General features: G+C 40.2%; 2 protein-coding genes across 4 annotated transcripts in view; both read right to left on the bottom strand.

Annotated features, from left to right (window-relative positions):
• Positions 1-12,150, bottom strand: part of afap1l1a (actin filament associated protein 1-like 1a) — a 32,124-nt gene extending 19,974 nt beyond the window's left edge. Inside the window, exon 1 of the mRNA XM_063876803.1 lies at positions 12,029-12,150. Coding sequence (XP_063732873.1) covers positions 12,029-12,071 — 43 coding nt within the window. The 5' untranslated portion in view covers positions 12,072-12,150. The remainder of the gene's footprint in view (positions 1-12,028) is intronic.
• Positions 12,151-12,756: 606 nt separating this feature from the next.
• ablim3 (actin binding LIM protein family, member 3) overlaps positions 12,757-19,252 on the bottom strand; it is a 42,494-nt gene continuing 35,998 nt past the window's right edge. For 2 of the 3 annotated variants that reach the window (XM_063876747.1, XM_063876749.1), the window contains 9 exons: positions 17,052-17,168; positions 16,787-16,857; positions 16,396-16,564; positions 15,256-15,285; positions 14,886-14,941; positions 14,589-14,655; positions 14,475-14,485; positions 14,273-14,353; positions 12,757-14,036 (listed from right to left, as the gene is read on the bottom strand). In XM_063876747.1, the coding sequence (XP_063732817.1) occupies positions 13,923-14,036; positions 14,273-14,353; positions 14,475-14,485; positions 14,589-14,655; positions 14,886-14,941; positions 15,256-15,285; positions 16,396-16,564; positions 16,787-16,857; positions 17,052-17,168 (716 nt within the window). In that variant the 3' untranslated portion in view covers positions 12,757-13,922. Of the gene's footprint in view, positions 14,037-14,272; positions 14,354-14,474; positions 14,486-14,588; positions 14,656-14,885; positions 14,942-15,255; positions 15,286-16,395; positions 16,565-16,786; positions 16,858-17,051; positions 17,187-19,252 lie in introns of all 3 variants that reach the window. The other variant, XM_063876748.1, reaches the window with a different exon arrangement.

Below are 19,252 nucleotides of genomic sequence, written 5' to 3'. Positions count from 1 at the left end.
GCAAAGGGAGGATGAGTCATTGTGTTTACATTTGTCAAGTGTAGGAAGATTAGAAGGTAAAATAATCATATTGCTGAGAAGACTCATAACATAACATGAAGACAGAGGAGGAATAGTAATGTTTACAATTGATGGTGACCCCAGAGACAGTGTAAACAGCAGGGAAGCCAAGTCTCTATTATAGATGTTGACTGAGTCAGTTTGATGGTCAGGCAAATGAGGGGGGTCGAAGAATATCAACTTCCCCATGTGCGCAACTGATGAGGGGGGCGAGACAGTAAGGAGGAAAGCAAGGAGAAGGAGGACATTGAATAGTTTGAGGCAGGCCATGCTAGGTTCGAGGAAAAAAAGTTGCTGCTAACAGTTAGCACAGTTAGCTGGATAAGTTAGGTCACACTCACCCACAAGTTGTATATCCACAGTCACGGACTTGTTAGTCCATAGTCTACATGAGTGTTAGCAAGTAACCACCAGAAACATTAGCAGGCACTGGTGAGCAGATAGCAGGCAGAGGCTGGCTAGATTAGCTGGCAGGGAATGTGGATAGCTAACCAAGGGGCTAGCGGCTAATTAATCAAAGGGATAGCAGGCAAGCAGGCTAATTAACCAAAGGGCCAGCAAGCAAGCAGGCTAGGCAGGGTAAGAGGAGTACATGACGCATGGGACAGCAATGAATCAGCAGATGGGGTTTCCACAGAGCAGTGTAGCAGCACGCCATAGGCAGCAAGCAGCAGTGAAGCAGCAGATAGAATTACCACAGAGCAGTGTAGCAGCAGGCCTCAGGCAACAGTGAGGCAGCAGGTAGGATTACCACAGAGCAGTGTAGCAGAGCAGTGCAGCAGCAGGCCTCAGGCAGCAGTGAGGCAGCAGGTAGGATTACCACAGAGCAGTGTAGCAGAGCAGTGCAGCAGCAGGCCTCAGGCAGCAGTGAGGCAGCAGGTAGGATTACCACAGAGCAGTGTAGCAGAGCAGTGCAGCAGCAGGCCTCAGGCAGCAGTGAGGCAGCAGGTAGGATTACCACAGAGCAGTGTAGCAGAGCAGTGCTGTTCCAGTGGATTCCCTCGAGTGCAATGTCACCATTTTGAAAATATATATTCCTCTGCTTTTTCTCGACTTTAAGCACGGGTGGTTGAAGGCAGTGAGGGGTCCATGATGATGCTGTGAGCCCGGATCACAGCATGGGGATCGGGCCACCATTCATGTGATCCTTACCATCCGTTGCAGAGCTCTCTGTCAGCTGCTCTGTCACCACACCGAGTAGGTAACGTGATAGGTCGAACCTGAATGGGACAGAGGTTCCTCCAGTAAAGATCAGTTAGGAACAACAAAAAAATGGTTCCAACAAGACGTGAGTACACTGTGGAACAGCACATATTATATGCTCGAAAGCCTCTTTGCGCAAAAGCGTGTCTTGGCTGCATACAGCGCAGATCACGAGCTCCCCGCGACATTCACTTCACACCAGTGGGTCTTAATAGAGAACATTCTCTCTCTTCTTGCCCCCTTTGAGCAGCTAACTAAAGAGATCAGCTCCTCTGATGCATCTGCAGCAGACGTTATTCCTTTAATTGCAGCGCTAAAGCGTCTTCTAAGCAAAGAGGTTGAGACGGACCACGGAGTGAAAACAATGAAAAGTACACTCTTAGAGTCTGTCAGCACACGTTTCACTGAGATCTATTCGGATCCTCTGCACTTCATCGCGACTGTACTTGATCCGCGTTATAAAGATCATTACTTTGATGTGGGAACGAGGCAGCGCGCACGAGAAATGATCCAAGCCGCGATGGATGCGGAGAACCCGCTTGGAGACGGAGAAGCGCACAGCGCAGAAGAAGGAGAGCAGAGCGCAGAAAAAAGGACTCGTCTCTCTGCACCAGATGAGAGGCATGCACCCTCATTGTCTGATATGTTCAATGAGATCCTGCAAGAGAGTGCCCCAAATAATAGGTAGGGTATTATTTTCTTATATACTTATACTTACTATATATGTGATTATCAGATGATTTTATTTTTCTGCTAGATATTTTTTTGTTGCTATTTGAGAATAATGTTTATTAATGCACTGGCCCTATTTATCTTTCTCAAATGTCAGGCAGATGACAAGCTCAACCGCTCAACAGTTAGATGGTTATCTGTCTGAAGTCACCATCCCCAGAAGTGATAACCCTCTTGCCCACTGGAAAAATAACCAAGGCCGCTTCCCTGACCTGGCAAAGATGGCACGCAAGTACTTGTCTGCTCCGTGCACAAGCGTTGACAGCGAGAGACTGTTCAGTGCTGCAGCTCATGTTCTCGATGAGAAGAGGAACAGACTTCACTGTGATAAAGCAGAGAAGCTACTCTTCATCAAGAAAAACCTGCCACTTTACCTCAAGAAGTAGAATGGGCTTGTGTCAAGTGTTTAAATATTTGTTTTCCACTTCTACATTTGTTGTTGTTGTTAAAGGCCTAAGTTTAACATATGGGCTATGGCAATCTTTGTTTTGATATACTATTATGTTGTAGGCCTACAGAGAAAATTGGCTATTGTTATCTTTCAGCAGTTGCACTTGTTCTGAATGCACTTGACTTAAATGCACTTTGTTTTTTTATGAGAGAGCATATTTAATTTTACAATATTTCAGCAGGCCAGTCAGTTTACAGGCCTGTACATTATTATTTCATGTAGGCTACACATGTGTGGTCAAGTTAAACATTTAATTTTATTTTATATTGTGCATAATGTCAGTTCTAAATAAATATTTTCATAATTTCGTGATTTATTTATTCTTTGAATTGCAACGCCTTGATTTTTAGTAAGGTTAGCACACAGTCATAGCCATAAATGCAATGGTACTAATAATTGGAATAATAATTTATTTCGGTGTTTCGGTTTTCGGCCTTGGTTTCCTCATTTTCGGTTTTCGGTTTCGGCCAAGAATTTTCATTTCGGTGCATCCCTACTAAATATAAGATCACCAGTTTGTATTCTGGTATGACCATTTTAACTCTTTTTGATATGAATTATTCAATGCACTTCAGTTGGGGAACACATTGTGAAATAAGATTATCATCCTGCAGAAAATAAAACAATATATATCTAAGATTGCATATCTGTATAACAAATAGGAAGATGTTAGCTTAGCTTAGCACAAAGTATAGAAACAGTGAGAAAAAGCTAGCCTGGCTCTCTCCAATGTTAACCAAATCCACAGTAATCAAAGATAGAGATTCAATGTGTTTTGATGCTAGTCTTATTGCTAAAATAACTGTCACTGCTGTTTAAGCAAACACAAACAGCAGCATCGGTCCTACTGTACGACGACACAAAAGGTTAGTAATTACTCTTAGTAATAGCAAACAATATCTTTTTTTTCTGCTAAACTTTTTTTAATTAACTAACTTTTGATTCAAATTATAAAAAGGCATTCATTTCCACCATTTGGTTCTGCAAAATGTTGATACTTAGGGCATCTTATAATTTTTTGTCAGCGGCAAAACTAATTGAGGCTAGATGCCCAAGATGCCAATAAACCTTCATAAACACAAAGACTTGTAGAAAAAGAGACAACAGAAGACACACCTAGAGTTTAAGTTGATCTTTGTGAAAAACAATGCCGAAATACCACTCCACAATTAAAGGGTAGACAAACAAGTCAAACTGTGCGCATATAAAAAGGTTTCAAATGAAATAAATTCCAAGAATTTTGGTGCAGAAAAATGGATGATTAAATGCTTGATAATGTAGACAGGAAGTTCTCCTACCATCTAATTAGACACACAGGCCAGATTCCCTGAGGCATTTCTAGTCTTTCCCAACTTTTCCAATATCCTCTCTCACTGTGACAAATGCCACAGACACACCCTGCTAGACTTGGTTATGGGCTGACAAACCACTCCTCACTGTGAATAAATGTGACCTCTGACCTTCTCAGTAAAGATGTGAACTCACAATGGACCGTGGATGCGAGAGGAGGGACAGGAAAGCACGCAATGTTGTAAAAAGACACCACTTAACTTCACATTGGGTACAATTACTCTTGTAAGTTTAAGTAAACGAAAGTGTTCAGGACTGGCGATTACAGACTGCTAAAAAATGGATTAAGATTAAGGGTTAGTACTCACTATACAAAACATAGTTATAACCAAAAGTGGCTGAGATAATCTCAGACGACCATCTGCGACCTCCACAAGAGATCAGTATCTAATGAAAACTGCTGGGCTTTTATTGGAAGTCTCCCCTTCCTTATTGTCTTTGGACATGTTGAATATACAGCAGTTTCCAAACCTGATCTGACATGAAAGCGCGCTACAGGTTGAAGACTTTGCGGTGTCCACACACACAAGGTGTGGGTGTAGTACGTTGTGTCATCACAATATGCCCCACGACTTTTGAAGGGGAATGAAAAACATTTTCTTTGTATGTGAAAAAGCATAATCTTATCTGAGTCACATGAGAGGGTTTTCAGTAAGGAGTCAGCTGGGTTTAAATTTTCTCTTCATGTTGTGTGAGGGTTATCTAAATACCACCATCCAACACGGTCATCAAAGCTGGGTCAAAGAAAAAGCTGAATCACAGCATTTAGAAGACAAAGGAGAAATGGATGCCGCATATATAGTTCTAAAAAACTTCCACCTTATCACCCCTATTTGCCCTGTATACATCACTGGGCTGTGTGTAGCCAACACATGCCAACAAAGGTGAGGTAAACCAGATAACCAGATGTGCTGGAGGTCTTTAATTACACTAAGAACAGTGCCAACAATGGCATCTCTCACCAGTCTGTGCCCTATCATGATGAAATCTCCTCCCACTCTACTCCTCAGATTCCAGACATTTTCCAGGTCTGACGATTCTGCTCCTCCAAACCTCTAAACATGCCTGGACATTCACATACTGATATCCCCAGAGATTATGGGGAGATGAGTAAGATGAATGCAACAGTGACCTAACTGTCTTCTTGCTAATGTTTGGCCACTGTAGTCATAATTTAAGGATTTGAGGTGGATAAGCAAAGCAGGATTCAAATATGCAATTTGTATTCAGATTTCTTGAGAATGATTCATTCTTTTGTGTGTTAGTAATTCACAAGTCAATACATTTGCTTGAAACCACATACATTTTATGTAGCAAAAAAGTGTTTGCACCACCAAAAAGACATCCACCAATCACGCTGGATGGATTGGACATAGGGCCTACTCAAAACAAGAAGTACAGCGTAGATTAGGATTCTAACAATCGCCTTCTCCGTAGTCCAAACGGTTTCAACCGAGAAACAAACTCTGTTGTAAACTTGCTTTCATGCACACTAAATGTACTTCCTTTCACAATAAAGACCCAGGTATTTGCGAGTATTTCACATTTTTGTTTCCTTTTTTTATCGTAAATCAAATCGGATGAAATTACTTATTACTTTATTTATGAGAACGGCACTTTGTTCAAATAAGGCGCCAAACACATCAAGAGGCTTCAAATTATCAACATTAAAAAATGGATTCAAGCTGACATCTAGCTCTTTCTGCTTTTGGAGGATTATCATTCGAGTACTCTAGTAACATAGGAAAGCATAGGTTTTGCTGGCGACACATTTCTAGCATTGCATCAGATTATCAGACAAAGCATCAGATTACAATTAAAATCATAAAAGCAGTTTTTCACACACACTCTCTCTCTAAGCCAACTACTGAAAAGATGGATTAGATTTTACTCTGCATGCTGCCAACAAAGCACTTTTCCTGTCCCACATTAGTGAATGGGCTGACCATCTTTTTGGGGATGCCCCAAATGCCCCCTATAGAGATGGGCTTCCTGCCTCTTCTGATGACATCACCTATCACCTCCGGCCTTCTGTTTCCTCTTCCTCTCAGCTGACGCACTCCCACTTTTACTGTAGTGTCTCTAGTGACCCCATTCGCAGTGCACCGTCTAGATCCTTGGCTAGATATAACTAAACATGCCTGCTTCTAGAACCGTATTTCAAGAGATGACAATATAATGGAACTTTTGAATGTGCTATTATTATGTGCCTTTATTTAGCTGCTGCAGGTAGTCTCACAGAGTGATGTGCTTTCTCATGGCGTTGACATGTTTATTTATCATGGGGGTGGACATTTTCGACATTGGTAAAACTAAACGCACAATGCAAAACAAGCTGAGGTTTAGCAGCAGGTGAGGGGAGCATGTGGAAAAACTTATTTGGTTAGAGGAGTCGTATAGTTATACAAATTAACGGGAAAGGGGGAAAAACATCCTCACCCCACTGTTTTTATTGTACACGGCCAAGGAGATGCTTCAGGTTATCATAAAATACAATCACATCCTTCACCCCACGATACTCACAAGTGAACACACAAACACAATAAATACACTGTAGATGGAAACAGTGCAGGGAAAAACAAGCTTTAAATCTATTTGTTATATTAGGGAAGATTATGTCCTAGTTCTTTTACTTCAGTAATAAATCCCTGGTGCACTGACTTACAGAACAACACTTCATGTAATTGCTTGAAAACACTGTTTCATAATCTTAAAGTAGGCAAAGCCTTAAGAGATGGCAGAGCACATTCCACAGCACAATTACTTCCCCGCCTTGCACCTTAGTTTAAATCTCCCTTAAGTGAAGCAGTTTATGCTAAATCCGCATATCTTTGCAAATATTTGTAGATATCATTTAACTGGGGTGTGTTTCTAGCTGCGTTTCCCTCCTTCTAATTAGGTCGCACTAATGAGTTTGATGCAGTGACAGAAATCTTCTCAAAGTCATTAGGCCTCTTGAACCACTGGGATGTCTCCATGGTGATGAAGTGGGAGAATTGTGGGTTTGTGCAAGCTCCCACTCACCTGTTTAAGCATTAACCAGGTTTTGAAGGGCAGCAATGCAGCACAGAAGCTTTTGATGTTCACACACACACACACACACACACACACACACACACACACACACACACACACACACACACACACACACACACACACACACACACACACACACACACACACACACACACACACACACACACACACACACACACACACACACACACACACACACACACACACACACACACACACACACACACACACACACACACACACACACACACACACACACAGCAGAGGGCTGCTTATTCACCAGAATGAGAGAGTCAACGGCCCAAAGACAGGTGAGGTAAGTACTGCAAATTAATGTTTGTTTCCATCTAATACAAAAATAAGCAGATAGGGTGTCAATTCTCTGGTAAAAAAAAACCTAAACAATAAAGACAAAATAAACCTTGGTTTAGTCCTTCACTTTAACGTTATCTTTTTTCCAAGGCATTGTGTGAAAGGCTGATCCCCCCCAGTGACTTTAGACAGAAAAAAGAAGGTTTAAATAGTGGACAGATGGGCAAATGTCATGTAATAGTAGCCATGGCCCGGTTACAACAGTTGCATCTGGGCATTTCTCAATATGGCCACAGGCCAAAGATCAAAGGTCACCAACTGACCATGATGTAGAGGATGTCTGTCTGCTAAACCTCTTTTTTCTCATTTTTCACACTGCACTCTGATTTATTCAGTTGTGAGATGGCACAGAGGTTGACTCAGCCTGCTGCTGCCAGACAAAGGCCCTACAGTGCACTGGGTATTATTCAGAGCCCGTATCTGCCCAGAGTCCATGAGATCATCACCATGCTATGTCTCGCTCACAGAAAAGGATTCACACACTGAGAAAGATGCTATTCTGCAAGGGGAAGCACTGCCTAACTGATGGTGCACAGACAAGGGTAATATACACGGAACACACATGCATGCCTGTACACACACAGTTCAGTTGTTCACCAGAAAACAAGGACACACACTCAGTGACTTCTTGCTGTTGTCTGGATCTAGCTATCATGGAGAGCATTACTTCCTATGTAGATGATCTGAACTGCTGTTTCCTTATATTATGCTACACTTTTGTTTATTTAGTTTTTATAAGTATATCATATATTTATTAGACATAACATTTACACTGTACCCTTTATATTTTAACCTTTATAACCATTACTAAATAACTAATGAATGCTGCTAATGTAGTCGCTAAAGGTTAAATTTAGCATGAACTGGGCCTGTTTATTTTCATTTTAACACTGTACCAAATGATACAACAATTGTAAATGCTTTACCAGCATTCTTCTCTGAGCGCATGTCAGAACCACGTTTTGTCTGCACTTTCTGTACACTGCTCAGTTTAAACAGCTCACTTGCATGTTTCCCTAATGCAAAAAAGTACAATTTTATACCTGCATATTAACATCAATCATATTTTAGTGCTAAATTATGGCTATTGTCAAGCTACATATAGTAAACCTTAGTGATGACAGGTAAGGCAAGTCCTCTATCCAAATCTGTTTTATATTCTGCCAAGTCAGTCAAATAAATCGCCCTGGGAGTATATGGCTTGTACCTTTATGGATGCACACCCCAGGCAGAGACACTTTTCAACCTCTGCAAAGTGTCATGCAACTGCTGTAATGTTGTGCCGTGAATTGCCATGGAAACCCCCATATAACCAGCTGTGCAATGAATGACCATTGACTATTGCAAAAGTACAATATATATGTGTTCACTTACACACACATACCCTTAACATATATCTCAGACATGAATCATAGTCATCTACTCATCTCAGGAGGGTTACAAAAGGGGAATTCCATAGGGCTGGTTCACAATCATCCATGATTTACAGCTCATGCATGATGGGGCATATATCTATATATGTAATATAATGTACTGTATGTATGAGCGTCAGCAAGTCTACACATTGATTGTATGTCTTCAAAACTCTTGACAAAGTCTGGTAGAGAAAACAAAGGAACTTGTGAACCTTGCACGTACAATTAAAATATGGGATCGAGATTTTCTTTCCTTGAATCTCCCTATTTTTATAGCTGGTGTTTCAATTAGTTAGAATAACAAGGCATTTGGTACCAAGCATGGCTGAGAGGATAGACAGGAGTTCTTCACTGGAAACAACTTTACAACAAATTCTTTAACAGTGGTATCAAAAGAAGTGATTTCCAAACAATCTATATGTGGCTAAAAGTAGCAACAACAACAAACTGAACCAAAGGACACACTTTAAGTATCCTTAGCCCCTTTGGAATCCATTCAAAAGCAGCTTCCAACTGAGGATTTGACAGAGTTACATTTTAGTTACATTAGCCAAAGCTACAACAGTTGAGTCCCTGATTGTGAAATAATGGAGCATTTTGTCAAAATTGTATAGAGTTCCTTCTCTGCAATATGTAAATTCAGATAACTGCATACTAAATGAAAAGTGGTGCATGGCCTAAATGCACAATCAGTTAGGTCGGAGACCACTGGCTAGATGACGACAGCAGACTGAATCAAATGTTAACAATTTGAATCCTTGTCTATTCACAAACACATTCCCCACAAGCCTGAAGCCTTGATCTGTATCCAGAAAAAATGTATTGTTTCTCATACCCAATGGTTGATGTGTACATGAATAACATATATAAAGGGGGAAAATCCCATAGACGCACAAACACGTTCTCTTTTCATAGATATTGCAGAGGAATGTGGAGCCATCTCATTAAAGGAAAGACATGCATGGAGTCGGGATTTAATGCACATGCTACAGACTTGTGCTTACATGAGCAGAATGTGACATGTATGTATGATTGTGGAGCCTATATAGCAGATCACTGTTATGTCCACAAGTTCTTCCATATGCTCCAAAGCATCCTGACAATAGCCATGATTGATTCATCAGATCTGCTGAGCTTAAGCACAGACAATCCCACCACTGCAATGCATCTCTATGGGGACAGCCTCTCCCCTCTCACACCCACCTGGTGCTCTGCTTCCCATCGAGGAAACAAATCTTTTATTACACTGTCGCTCCAGCTGGCCTGGATAGTGCATATTAAGAAAATCCTAACACACAAGCTCATACCTGCCTCTCATCAGCCTTGTCAAGATTGATAGCTGAACTTGTTTAAACCTACATAGCAAGCTTTGAAGGACAGAAAAGAAACACGGATAACTTTTGGAACAATTAGCTAAGCAATTTCAACCTCCACTCAAATCATTGTTTTACGTTAATAATGGACCCAAGGACTTATAACCTTGAATGTGTTAGCAGTCACTTAAAATGAAAAACGTATGAACTTATTATCCAACTTCCCAGCTCTCAACAATTGGGACCTTTCTTTTTAGAACATTTTAGGAAATTGTTTTGATATTATGGCCATCAACTTTGCTCTTTGGTTGACTTAATTTGACTTCCTGCAGCAGAAATAAAATCTCCGAAAACCCACTTAACATAAAGTTAGCATTTAGATGGTGAACATAGTGGAATGTTTAGCTGCTTAAGATAAATGGACCTACATTCATCAAGTGGAAACAAGGAAATGAAAAGAAATGCCTATGTTGTTGCTTGTATGCAGAGTGTTTGAACAAATAGTTCTCCCAACCGAATGTAATTTTGAAAAACCTCATTTTGAAATGTGTCTGGTTGTGAATGGCATTTGTCGTTAGTTTCTGACATTTGTAGACTAAATTAATGAATGGATTAAAAAAAAAATCAAGGAGAAAGTGATTTAGCAGCAGCCTGTCAGGGAATTTAAAGACCGTGTAAATAGCAAGGTGCTCCCCAGGGATCACCACCCACAGTCCTATGTTTTCTCCTGCCATGTTTACACAAACACAAAGCTCTGATTGAAAGTCAGTCAAGCTAAATTCCTGTGTTCATACAGTATGTGTGTGTTCAGAAAGATGGGAGTGACAGGAAAGGATTTCTCCCAACAAGACTTCCTTCTTTGCATACACACCAACTATACTGCTCACATCAACATACACTGACCAAGTGAGAAATTATGGCAAATTAGTATATCCTGGATATTTTTATTGAATGTAAAAAAAGCTGTTAAAAGCTGCTGGAAATAAAATGTATGTACTTCGTATGCACTAGATTCCCATTTCCTTTTACCTTTAGTCAGTTGGGTAAAACAATGTCCATTAAGTTGGATGTTAGAATCACTATCACATGTTTACCTGGCCGCTGGCAACAAGTCTATGAAAAGCACTCAAGTTTCTTCAGCTTTTAAAGCAGTAACATAATACAGCCACATCAGCTGAATCGTAGAAACACATCAAACTTAAATCCCTTTAAATATCTGAAATGCTGGTTTGGGTCACACCTTACCCTGTGTATGCTGTCACTTCTAGCCTTGTCCAAGTGTATTTGTTTTCAGTTACAATGTGGAACAATGTTGTACTGTGCAGGGGGCCAACTGCACCCCTCCTAGAGAAAAACGCATGGGGAGAAAAAAGGTTTTTGTATTTCTTGCCACTTCAGCAGAAAACACTAGCACTCCAGATACATGTAAAATAATTCTCTGCTGGTGGTGGCCGATATCAAACAATGATTACCCCTAAATTCAAAATATTTCGCCACATCCAGATATTTGACTTGACTCAGGATGAGTGAGGTTCCCTTTCTATAACAACAATCAAACTTTAGATGAGTTCTTGGTTCCCTGCCTCTCCACGCAGCTGGAGGGGAGACCAAAGCAACATTATTTATATGTTTAATTCGCACTACCATTGTGTCTTAGATGAACAGCAGGAGGGGGAATTACAGGGAAAAGGAAGTGTCTTAGACAATTGATTCCTGGTTCTACACAAAGTGAATAATCTATCAAATATAATGATAGAAAATTAAGTTAAATTAAAGGCTAACTTTAGAGATGTACAACTGTGTTTAAGTTTGTTTTTCTCATTAAAAAATCCCATATGTTTCCAGTAAAACCAGTTTGTGAGAGCCACAGTGAGGGTGCTGCAGAAGAAGGGAACATGTGGGAAGAAGGAAACATGTACACAGTGGATGTGAGATACTATTATCCCACCGTTTTGACAGCCACATACAATTATCAATTAGCACATTAAACAAACCTGCACACATAGAAATCTACCTTTGCAGACTGCACAAATAGCAGCACAACTTCCACTCACAATACTCTTGCAGCAGAGTTTCAGGTTGAAAAGTAAACTTACATTTCGTGCCGTTTGTTTCCATTCTGTTGCTGATGGTGTCCATGAGATAGTTGTTTAATAGTAATTCAGGCCCATGAGAGAGTTTAGTGAGGGAAGGCGTGCAGAGGCTACGCTGACACACAGGCGACACAATACAATCCGCTGCTTGGAGTCTCAGGCAGCCTGCTGTTCTGCTGGGTCCTAGCGGCAGCTAGGTCAGGGAGCTTCCATACAGACCAGAGATACACAGGTGAAGATATTCCTAACGCTAGTTAGGAGTGTTTCCATTCACTTTATTTCTGAGCTACTTGGAAGCATAATATAACTTTCAAGTCAGTAACGAATATGTAGGCCTACCTTAGCAAGCAATAGCCACCAGCCGGATTGCTTAGCCTATTACAAATACTAGAAACAAGGGGAAGCTGCTAGCCTGTAGGCATTTTATGGAAGCCCATTTCCGTCAATAAAAGAAAAAAAACAAAAGAAAACCTATAAAAAAAAAACTTAGTAGCCTAGGCTCACTAATGAATACGTTTTCCAATTAATTACACTGTCAAAAATAAGAAACCATTAAAAAGACTTTTCTCTATTGAGACATACATAATTATTTATTTACCAGGAATAAAGACGGATTGCTCTTTCCATATAAATGTCCCAATAATATGCATAACAGTAGCTGTATATGTATGCAAATATACATATCTTTTTTGAAATATTTTCCCCCCAAACAACGAAAAAAGGAGACTGGATTTGTTTCAAGTTTAATTTTTAGTGACAAAATCAAAAATAAAGAGTATTCAAAGGAAGTAAAGTCTTCAACAACCCTGGATCCTTTTCAGTGTGTTAAAACCTTACAGAGTGTTTCATAGTGAGTGAATATATTCTCTGTAACTACAAAATTATTGGATTATCATTCTAAAATAATATAAATAATATTGAATGTAAATGTATAGATGACTACAATCCTCAATCTAAAACATTTAGTCATCGTTCTATTGCAATGAGCTGGGGAACATCGAGCAGGAGGACTGCATTGGTGTTTTCTGTATCTATTTCATCTACTGGATTGCACATTATTTAAGGTTACCATACAGCTGCACAGTGAACTGTATCTATGAGTGACCTTGAACTATTTACCCAGGACATTACATGGAAGTGATCGGCTAATATGTATAATTGCATTCTCACTTTGGTTTTCATTTGCACACAAATTAATGCAGATCACACCTACAATTTAAAAAAGTTGAATACACCTCAGATTGTTATTCAATTCATCATTCTATATCAATTAGTGTAAACAAAAAGGGACACAGTATTTCAGGTGATAGAGCCAAAACAGGGAAACTTGTAAACAAAATGCATCCTTATAAACCAAAGCAAAGTGATGCTGCTGTATGCTTGCTCACTCATTCTCCTCATCTAATCATTCACACTGATAAAGTGTCGTAAATTATATCTACATTGTACTCATTCAGATTGCTGGTGCTGCACACTCATAACTAAGAGAGCATAACAAATAAGGCAAAGCCAAAATTCTCCTCTTTATGTTTAAAGTACTGTGGCTCTGATCACAGACATCCCCATTTGTGGCCTTATAGGGGCACCGCCATACCTTCCTCCATTCTTCAGGCTTAAGAAAAGTACATCACTAAAAGTCTCTATTGCTTACACACCACTCCAGCAAACAGCCACAAGTAACAGTTTAGCAGTCCATCTGTGCATAATGTCTCTGTGGCCTTCCCTCGGCACATCAGAAGTCCATGGAGGTGTGACCAGGATTTGGTTCGAGATATAGAACAGGTTCTCAGCCATGGCAGTGAGATTGAGCAGAAGACTAAATATCTCTTTCTTCCTCTTCTACAGTCTCTTGTTACAGCTGTCGTTGTGGCAGTATTTAACATACGTCCATACGTTCTTAGAACAGTCGGGCCTGTTTCTTGAGATCATTTTTCTTCCACAGAGCCAGCCGATCAAAATCCTCTACAGTCATACCGAACACTTGGAGAAACTCCTCTGGGGACAGGTGACGCTGAAACGAAAGGAAAAGAGACGACAGACAGTTAGCATATATTATACTAGTTTTTCTTGTTTTACAGTACCCAAATACGTTTTACATTCCTTTAAGACAGGGTCTCATGGGAAGGTGGGGTGTTACTGTAGATATAGTGTTTGTATTTGTCAAAAACTTAGCTACGGCCGTGTTTTAAATAGAACCATGGACCATTTATTCCCAGCACAGGGCGTAGTTGCCCATTCATTACTTACCTCCAATCTGGCACGGTCTGCATCTTTGGGCAGCCTGTTGCGCCCTCTAGTGGTGACAATGAGTGCCTCATAGGGGTAAATCTGAAGGGCGGGAAAGCGTACTTTAACAAGCCTTGACACTTAGCTACGATAACACTGGGATTATTCAACATAAAGGCTAACACATGGAGAGAATTATTCAATTATTAATGTAAAACCTTACCGTGTATTCTGCTGGGAGGAAAGAAAGAAAATTAAGTCAGTACAATAGAAAAAAAAACGTTGAATTAATTGCTTAAATCTAATTAGTGGGTGTTTTACATTCATATTAAATTACCTTTGCCTCCCCAGTTGACTTCGCTGCCACCTTCATACTGGTACTGATAGCAATCTGCACTCTGAGGCTGCGGATGAAAAGAACAATTTGTATATATACAGAAACTTGCATATATTTTCTGCCTAAGATACCTTAGCATTTGTTATTCATTTAGGGGTACAAAAAACTAACAATAATACAAATGTCACTGCTCTAGGTTAAAAGCAACTGTCAGAACCAGATAAAAAAAGAAGCTTCTAAGCCCTTATAACTGATACAGCTAATCACATAGTGTTGATTGAGTCACTGTGGTCTCACCCTCTGGATCCCGTTGCGTCCGTATCCTGGTAGCGAGGAGGACTTACAAACAAAATCTAAAAGAAAGAAAGCAAGAGTCTCTTCAATTTCTTCTTAAATATAAAATGATTTCCATGTGGTTTAGCACTTTGAAATCTTATGATCAGTGCCAGGTCTGTGCCAGAAGATGGTGCTCATGATTAACCAAAAAATCCTACATTTCCAGATGTTTGGGCATAAAGCTGGAGCTTTGTTAATGTAAGGTCATTGAATCAAACACATCATAAAAATGAATATGAAACAGCTGCAATTTAAATTAACCATAACTCTAAACTGTCCTCTTTTATGCTTCAATCATAGAATATTTATGATATACAATTAATGAACTTACCGCTATCAGCGCTGTACTGAGATCGGGGAGCTGTAAAATGAAGAGATCATATAACTTTATAACATTTCACTTACTGCCCAAAAAAAAGCAGCGTTTTTAATCTGCCCTGCTCTAGAATTTGATTAAATTCCACCAAAAAGGATTCAGGGGAAATTGCTTTAGATATTTGACAGCCATCTGTCTAGGTACATACACACTGTATATACAAATAAACAGAGATGCAGCAAGTTGGTTACCCATTTAGCCCTGGGAAGAACATAAAACATCAAAGCTGCACTGAGGCAGAAAGAGACGTGGCATGGCACGGAGAACAAGGGGTGAAATAAAATCATATGGAAACAAAATACGGGCTAAAGACCAACTGCATGCTCCATCATGTAATTGCATAACACAGCTTGTACGGTTACAAGCCTTTGTTGCCTTTCAACTGCAGCCAACAGAGTCCCGTTCAGTTGTGTCCCCTCCCATCAGAGAAGCAGCATTAATGAGAGATCTTACTGCTCATAAATAAACCAGGATATGGGACACCAGCTGTGAGAGCGGGAGAGTGCGATAGACACTCAGATAGATGGATGGAGATGGAGAGTTGGTTAACAGAGTAGAATTTAGAGAGCGATACCAGGAGGCACAGGAGGAGAAACAACCATGCAAATAGAAAAAGGAAGCGAATAAAAGAAGGGGACCATTGGATAGTGATGGAGACAGGTTAGTGTCTTAATGTTGGTGCTACAATAACAGTTCTAGTTCAAACATGGTTCCTAAGAAAAGAAACAACTGAGCTCGCTTCAGGTTTATCACATCTGGATTGGGCCTTTTTTCTCTCATTAGCCTGACATGTTCTGAATCATTGTGATCAGATATCCCTGAAACAATGACTGCCGCTGCTGCTGGCCTACCACAGGTTTGGCAGCAGCTGGCTTTCTATCTTAATAAACCGCCCTGTTTGCAGCAGCCATGACCCTTTCTGACCTGCATGCGCAACCTGGCGGACGAAGTGACAGCCGATATTAAGGCTCGTAAAAAAAAGCCCTTGTGGCAGCATATGTGATCACAAATGGAAGGGCACAGACATGAACTAGCAGAAACAGGAAGAAGATGAGACAAAGAGAAAGATGCATAGGGGGCAGGGTGGATCCTTACATCCGTTGACAGTGTTGTTGTACGTCGAGGTGCCGTAGCCTGTAGTGTTGAGTGTTTCCTTGCTCCCACAACGAGAATTCCTCGCACTGCCCCAGGGGTCGTTGTCATAGGAACCAGATCTTGCTTTCATCTCCTCCTTTAGGATCATCCTCCCGATGCCACTCCCGATCTGAGACATAGCGAGGAATTGAGACGGAAGGGGGTGGAAAAAATAAAGAGATGTAAGGGGTTAATTTTATGTACTGAACAGTGAATGCAAGATTGAGAAAGATGCAAATGAAGAAAAGGAGGCACCACACCGTAAGAAGTGCATTATTTATGTGTGTTTCTGGAGGTGACTTTCTTCATCTACTAGATGTTGAAGACAGAAAGAAGATAACGAAGGCCTTACTCTTTGAAGACTGTGACTCCAACTCTCTTCATCTCCTCCTGTCGAGAAGCGTCTTCTTGGCACACGATAGGCTGAGAGAGAAAACAGATAAAAGAGATTCCCTTGTATGAATAAAGAGTTCAGAGTGGAGCGCAGTGGCTGAGTAAATAAACATGACAACACAGTTAGAAGAACTGACTATGTGTTTGGTCCAGCGTAAAATGACAACATTCAGCTTAATAGGCGGCTTTCCATTTTAAACTATGGAAATTACAATGTTTCCTACCCCTGGGGGAGCTGGTGTACGGGTAGTAGTCAGCCTCTGACTGGGTGTATGGCTCAGGAGAGTAGGTGGACAGTCTGGAGGATCGGAGAATATCCTCGCTTGTCCTGCTTTTCGTGGCTGCGTCCACATGATTGTCTGTGAAGGTTCAAGTGAGGAAAGAACAAAAGTTGACAAACCCACGGTTACTAGAAATGATTTTAAATACATTGCTTGACATTTGGGTAAAATGTTTATTTCTATTTTAAAATGGAGAGAGTACGATAAGAAAGGTGATACCTCTTTCATATTTGTCACTTTAATACAAAGCTTGCGTAAATAGACTTTTAGCTTAGTTTAGCATGAAGATTGAAACAGCTAGCCTGTTGCTGTCCAAATGCTATAAAAAAAAACCACACAAATATATGTCTACAACACTTTGAATTAAATATTATAAGTCATTTGTGATGAGTACAACAACGACTTATGTTTTTACAAGGGAATATGTGCCAGAGTATTTCTTGGCTGGGAACAGTGACTATCTGGTTCTTCTGCTCGCTACCAGGCAACCTCATAGTGACAACAAAACTCCTGGAAGTCTATCAGCAAATATTGTTTTTCTTTTCAATGAATTACACAACAACTTATAATGTGTTAATAAGGGACCTTGTGCTGGTGCACAAGCCAGGCTAGCTGTTTCCCCATGCCTCAGTATTTATGCTAAGCTAAAATGTGTCTTGGCTCCTCCACCCAGATTTTGTTCTTATCTAGCTCTCAACAAGAACTTGCATTAGCTATTTACCGAAATGTCAAACTATACTCAAAGGAGGAAAATGAACGTGTAAATGCATATTCAGTACATTTACTCTACATTGCCACAGTTATCATATCCACAATTCCCTGTCAGAGCAAATCAATATTTTAGCCAACAGAATGAAAATAATCAGCCTTAAAGTGAGTTCAGTTACTGCTTAGTCATTTGATGAGTGGTGTGAGGCGATGATATTGATGCCACTCTGCACTAAAGCACAGTCAATGGGAGTCAATGGATGTGACACGCAGGGTAATGTCAAATAGATCGCTCTTCATTCTGTAAGCCATTAGCCATACCAGCCCCAATCCATTGAATTCCTATACCCATGAGGCATGACACCAATGGCAGACACTCTTATCTTTTGGACACACCCTTTACGTTGCTAACAGGGCGATCCGGCACACACACAAATACACGTTGTGGCAGTTTGACAACAAATTTAAACTTTTCTAAAAGGAAGTCATGATGTACATGACATTGGATGACAAACAATGAAAGATACAAACACAAAAACACAGACAGACAGATTTGCAATATCCATTAACCGGCAGTGAGTGAAACAGCAAGGAGGGAAATACTTACAGGCAAGGTCATCGGGTAGGAATGTGGAGGGAAGTGAATAAAAGTGTATGGATGCGATAAAAGAGGTGAAAAGAAAAGGAAAACATTAATGGAGAGCAATTGGGGAGACAATAGGAGTTTTTACAGAGAACAAGGACAAGGCCAAAAAACAGGGATCGGAAATTTAAACATGTAGCTCACTTGTTAACTGAGTAGTACACAACAGGCCTTGCATGCCACACAGCAACACAACTTCACATGAGTTCAGGAATGTGCACAGAAATAGTTTAGGTCCCATTTGCTATGGCCCGAAAAAAGGCAACCGCCACACCGAATTTTGCATTTCACATATTAGCGACTTGATGTATGTTAAAGCTGTAAAAAAGGTTAATTAAATTAACCACAATTTATTTTAAATGTGTAAATTGTTATAGTTTTAACAGTAAATTGAAATACAACACGAAAACTGCATACTGGTTATTTAAAAAAAAATGTCCTGTCATGTCTTCAACTAAGGGATACGTTTGTGCTTTTGTGCAGATTTAATTTTTTTCTTCTATAAAAAAAGGGGCAGATCAGCCAAAGACAGCACACAGGCTGTTCTTTGGAGAACTTTATTGGCCTTGTGCACATCCGCACATGTGTCTGTGTCTGATTTACGTCAATCCTGTTAAGTGCTGAAACAAGGAAAACAAAAATCAATAAGTGTTTAGGAAGACAATAAGGATCAATGGGACTGAAGTGTATGCAGAATGTCCTTATTCTAACAAGGCAAGCTTAAAGGTCATTGAACTTGCCATTTATCTTTAGTTTTTCAACAGTGTGTTATGGGGATATCATGGCCGATGAT

This window comes from Eleginops maclovinus, chromosome 23 (assembly GCF_036324505.1).
Source record: "Eleginops maclovinus isolate JMC-PN-2008 ecotype Puerto Natales chromosome 23, JC_Emac_rtc_rv5, whole genome shotgun sequence".
In the NCBI taxonomy this organism is placed as follows: domain Eukaryota; kingdom Metazoa; phylum Chordata; class Actinopteri; order Perciformes; family Eleginopidae; genus Eleginops; species Eleginops maclovinus.
This window is presented reverse-complemented; position numbering and strand designations above follow the sequence as displayed.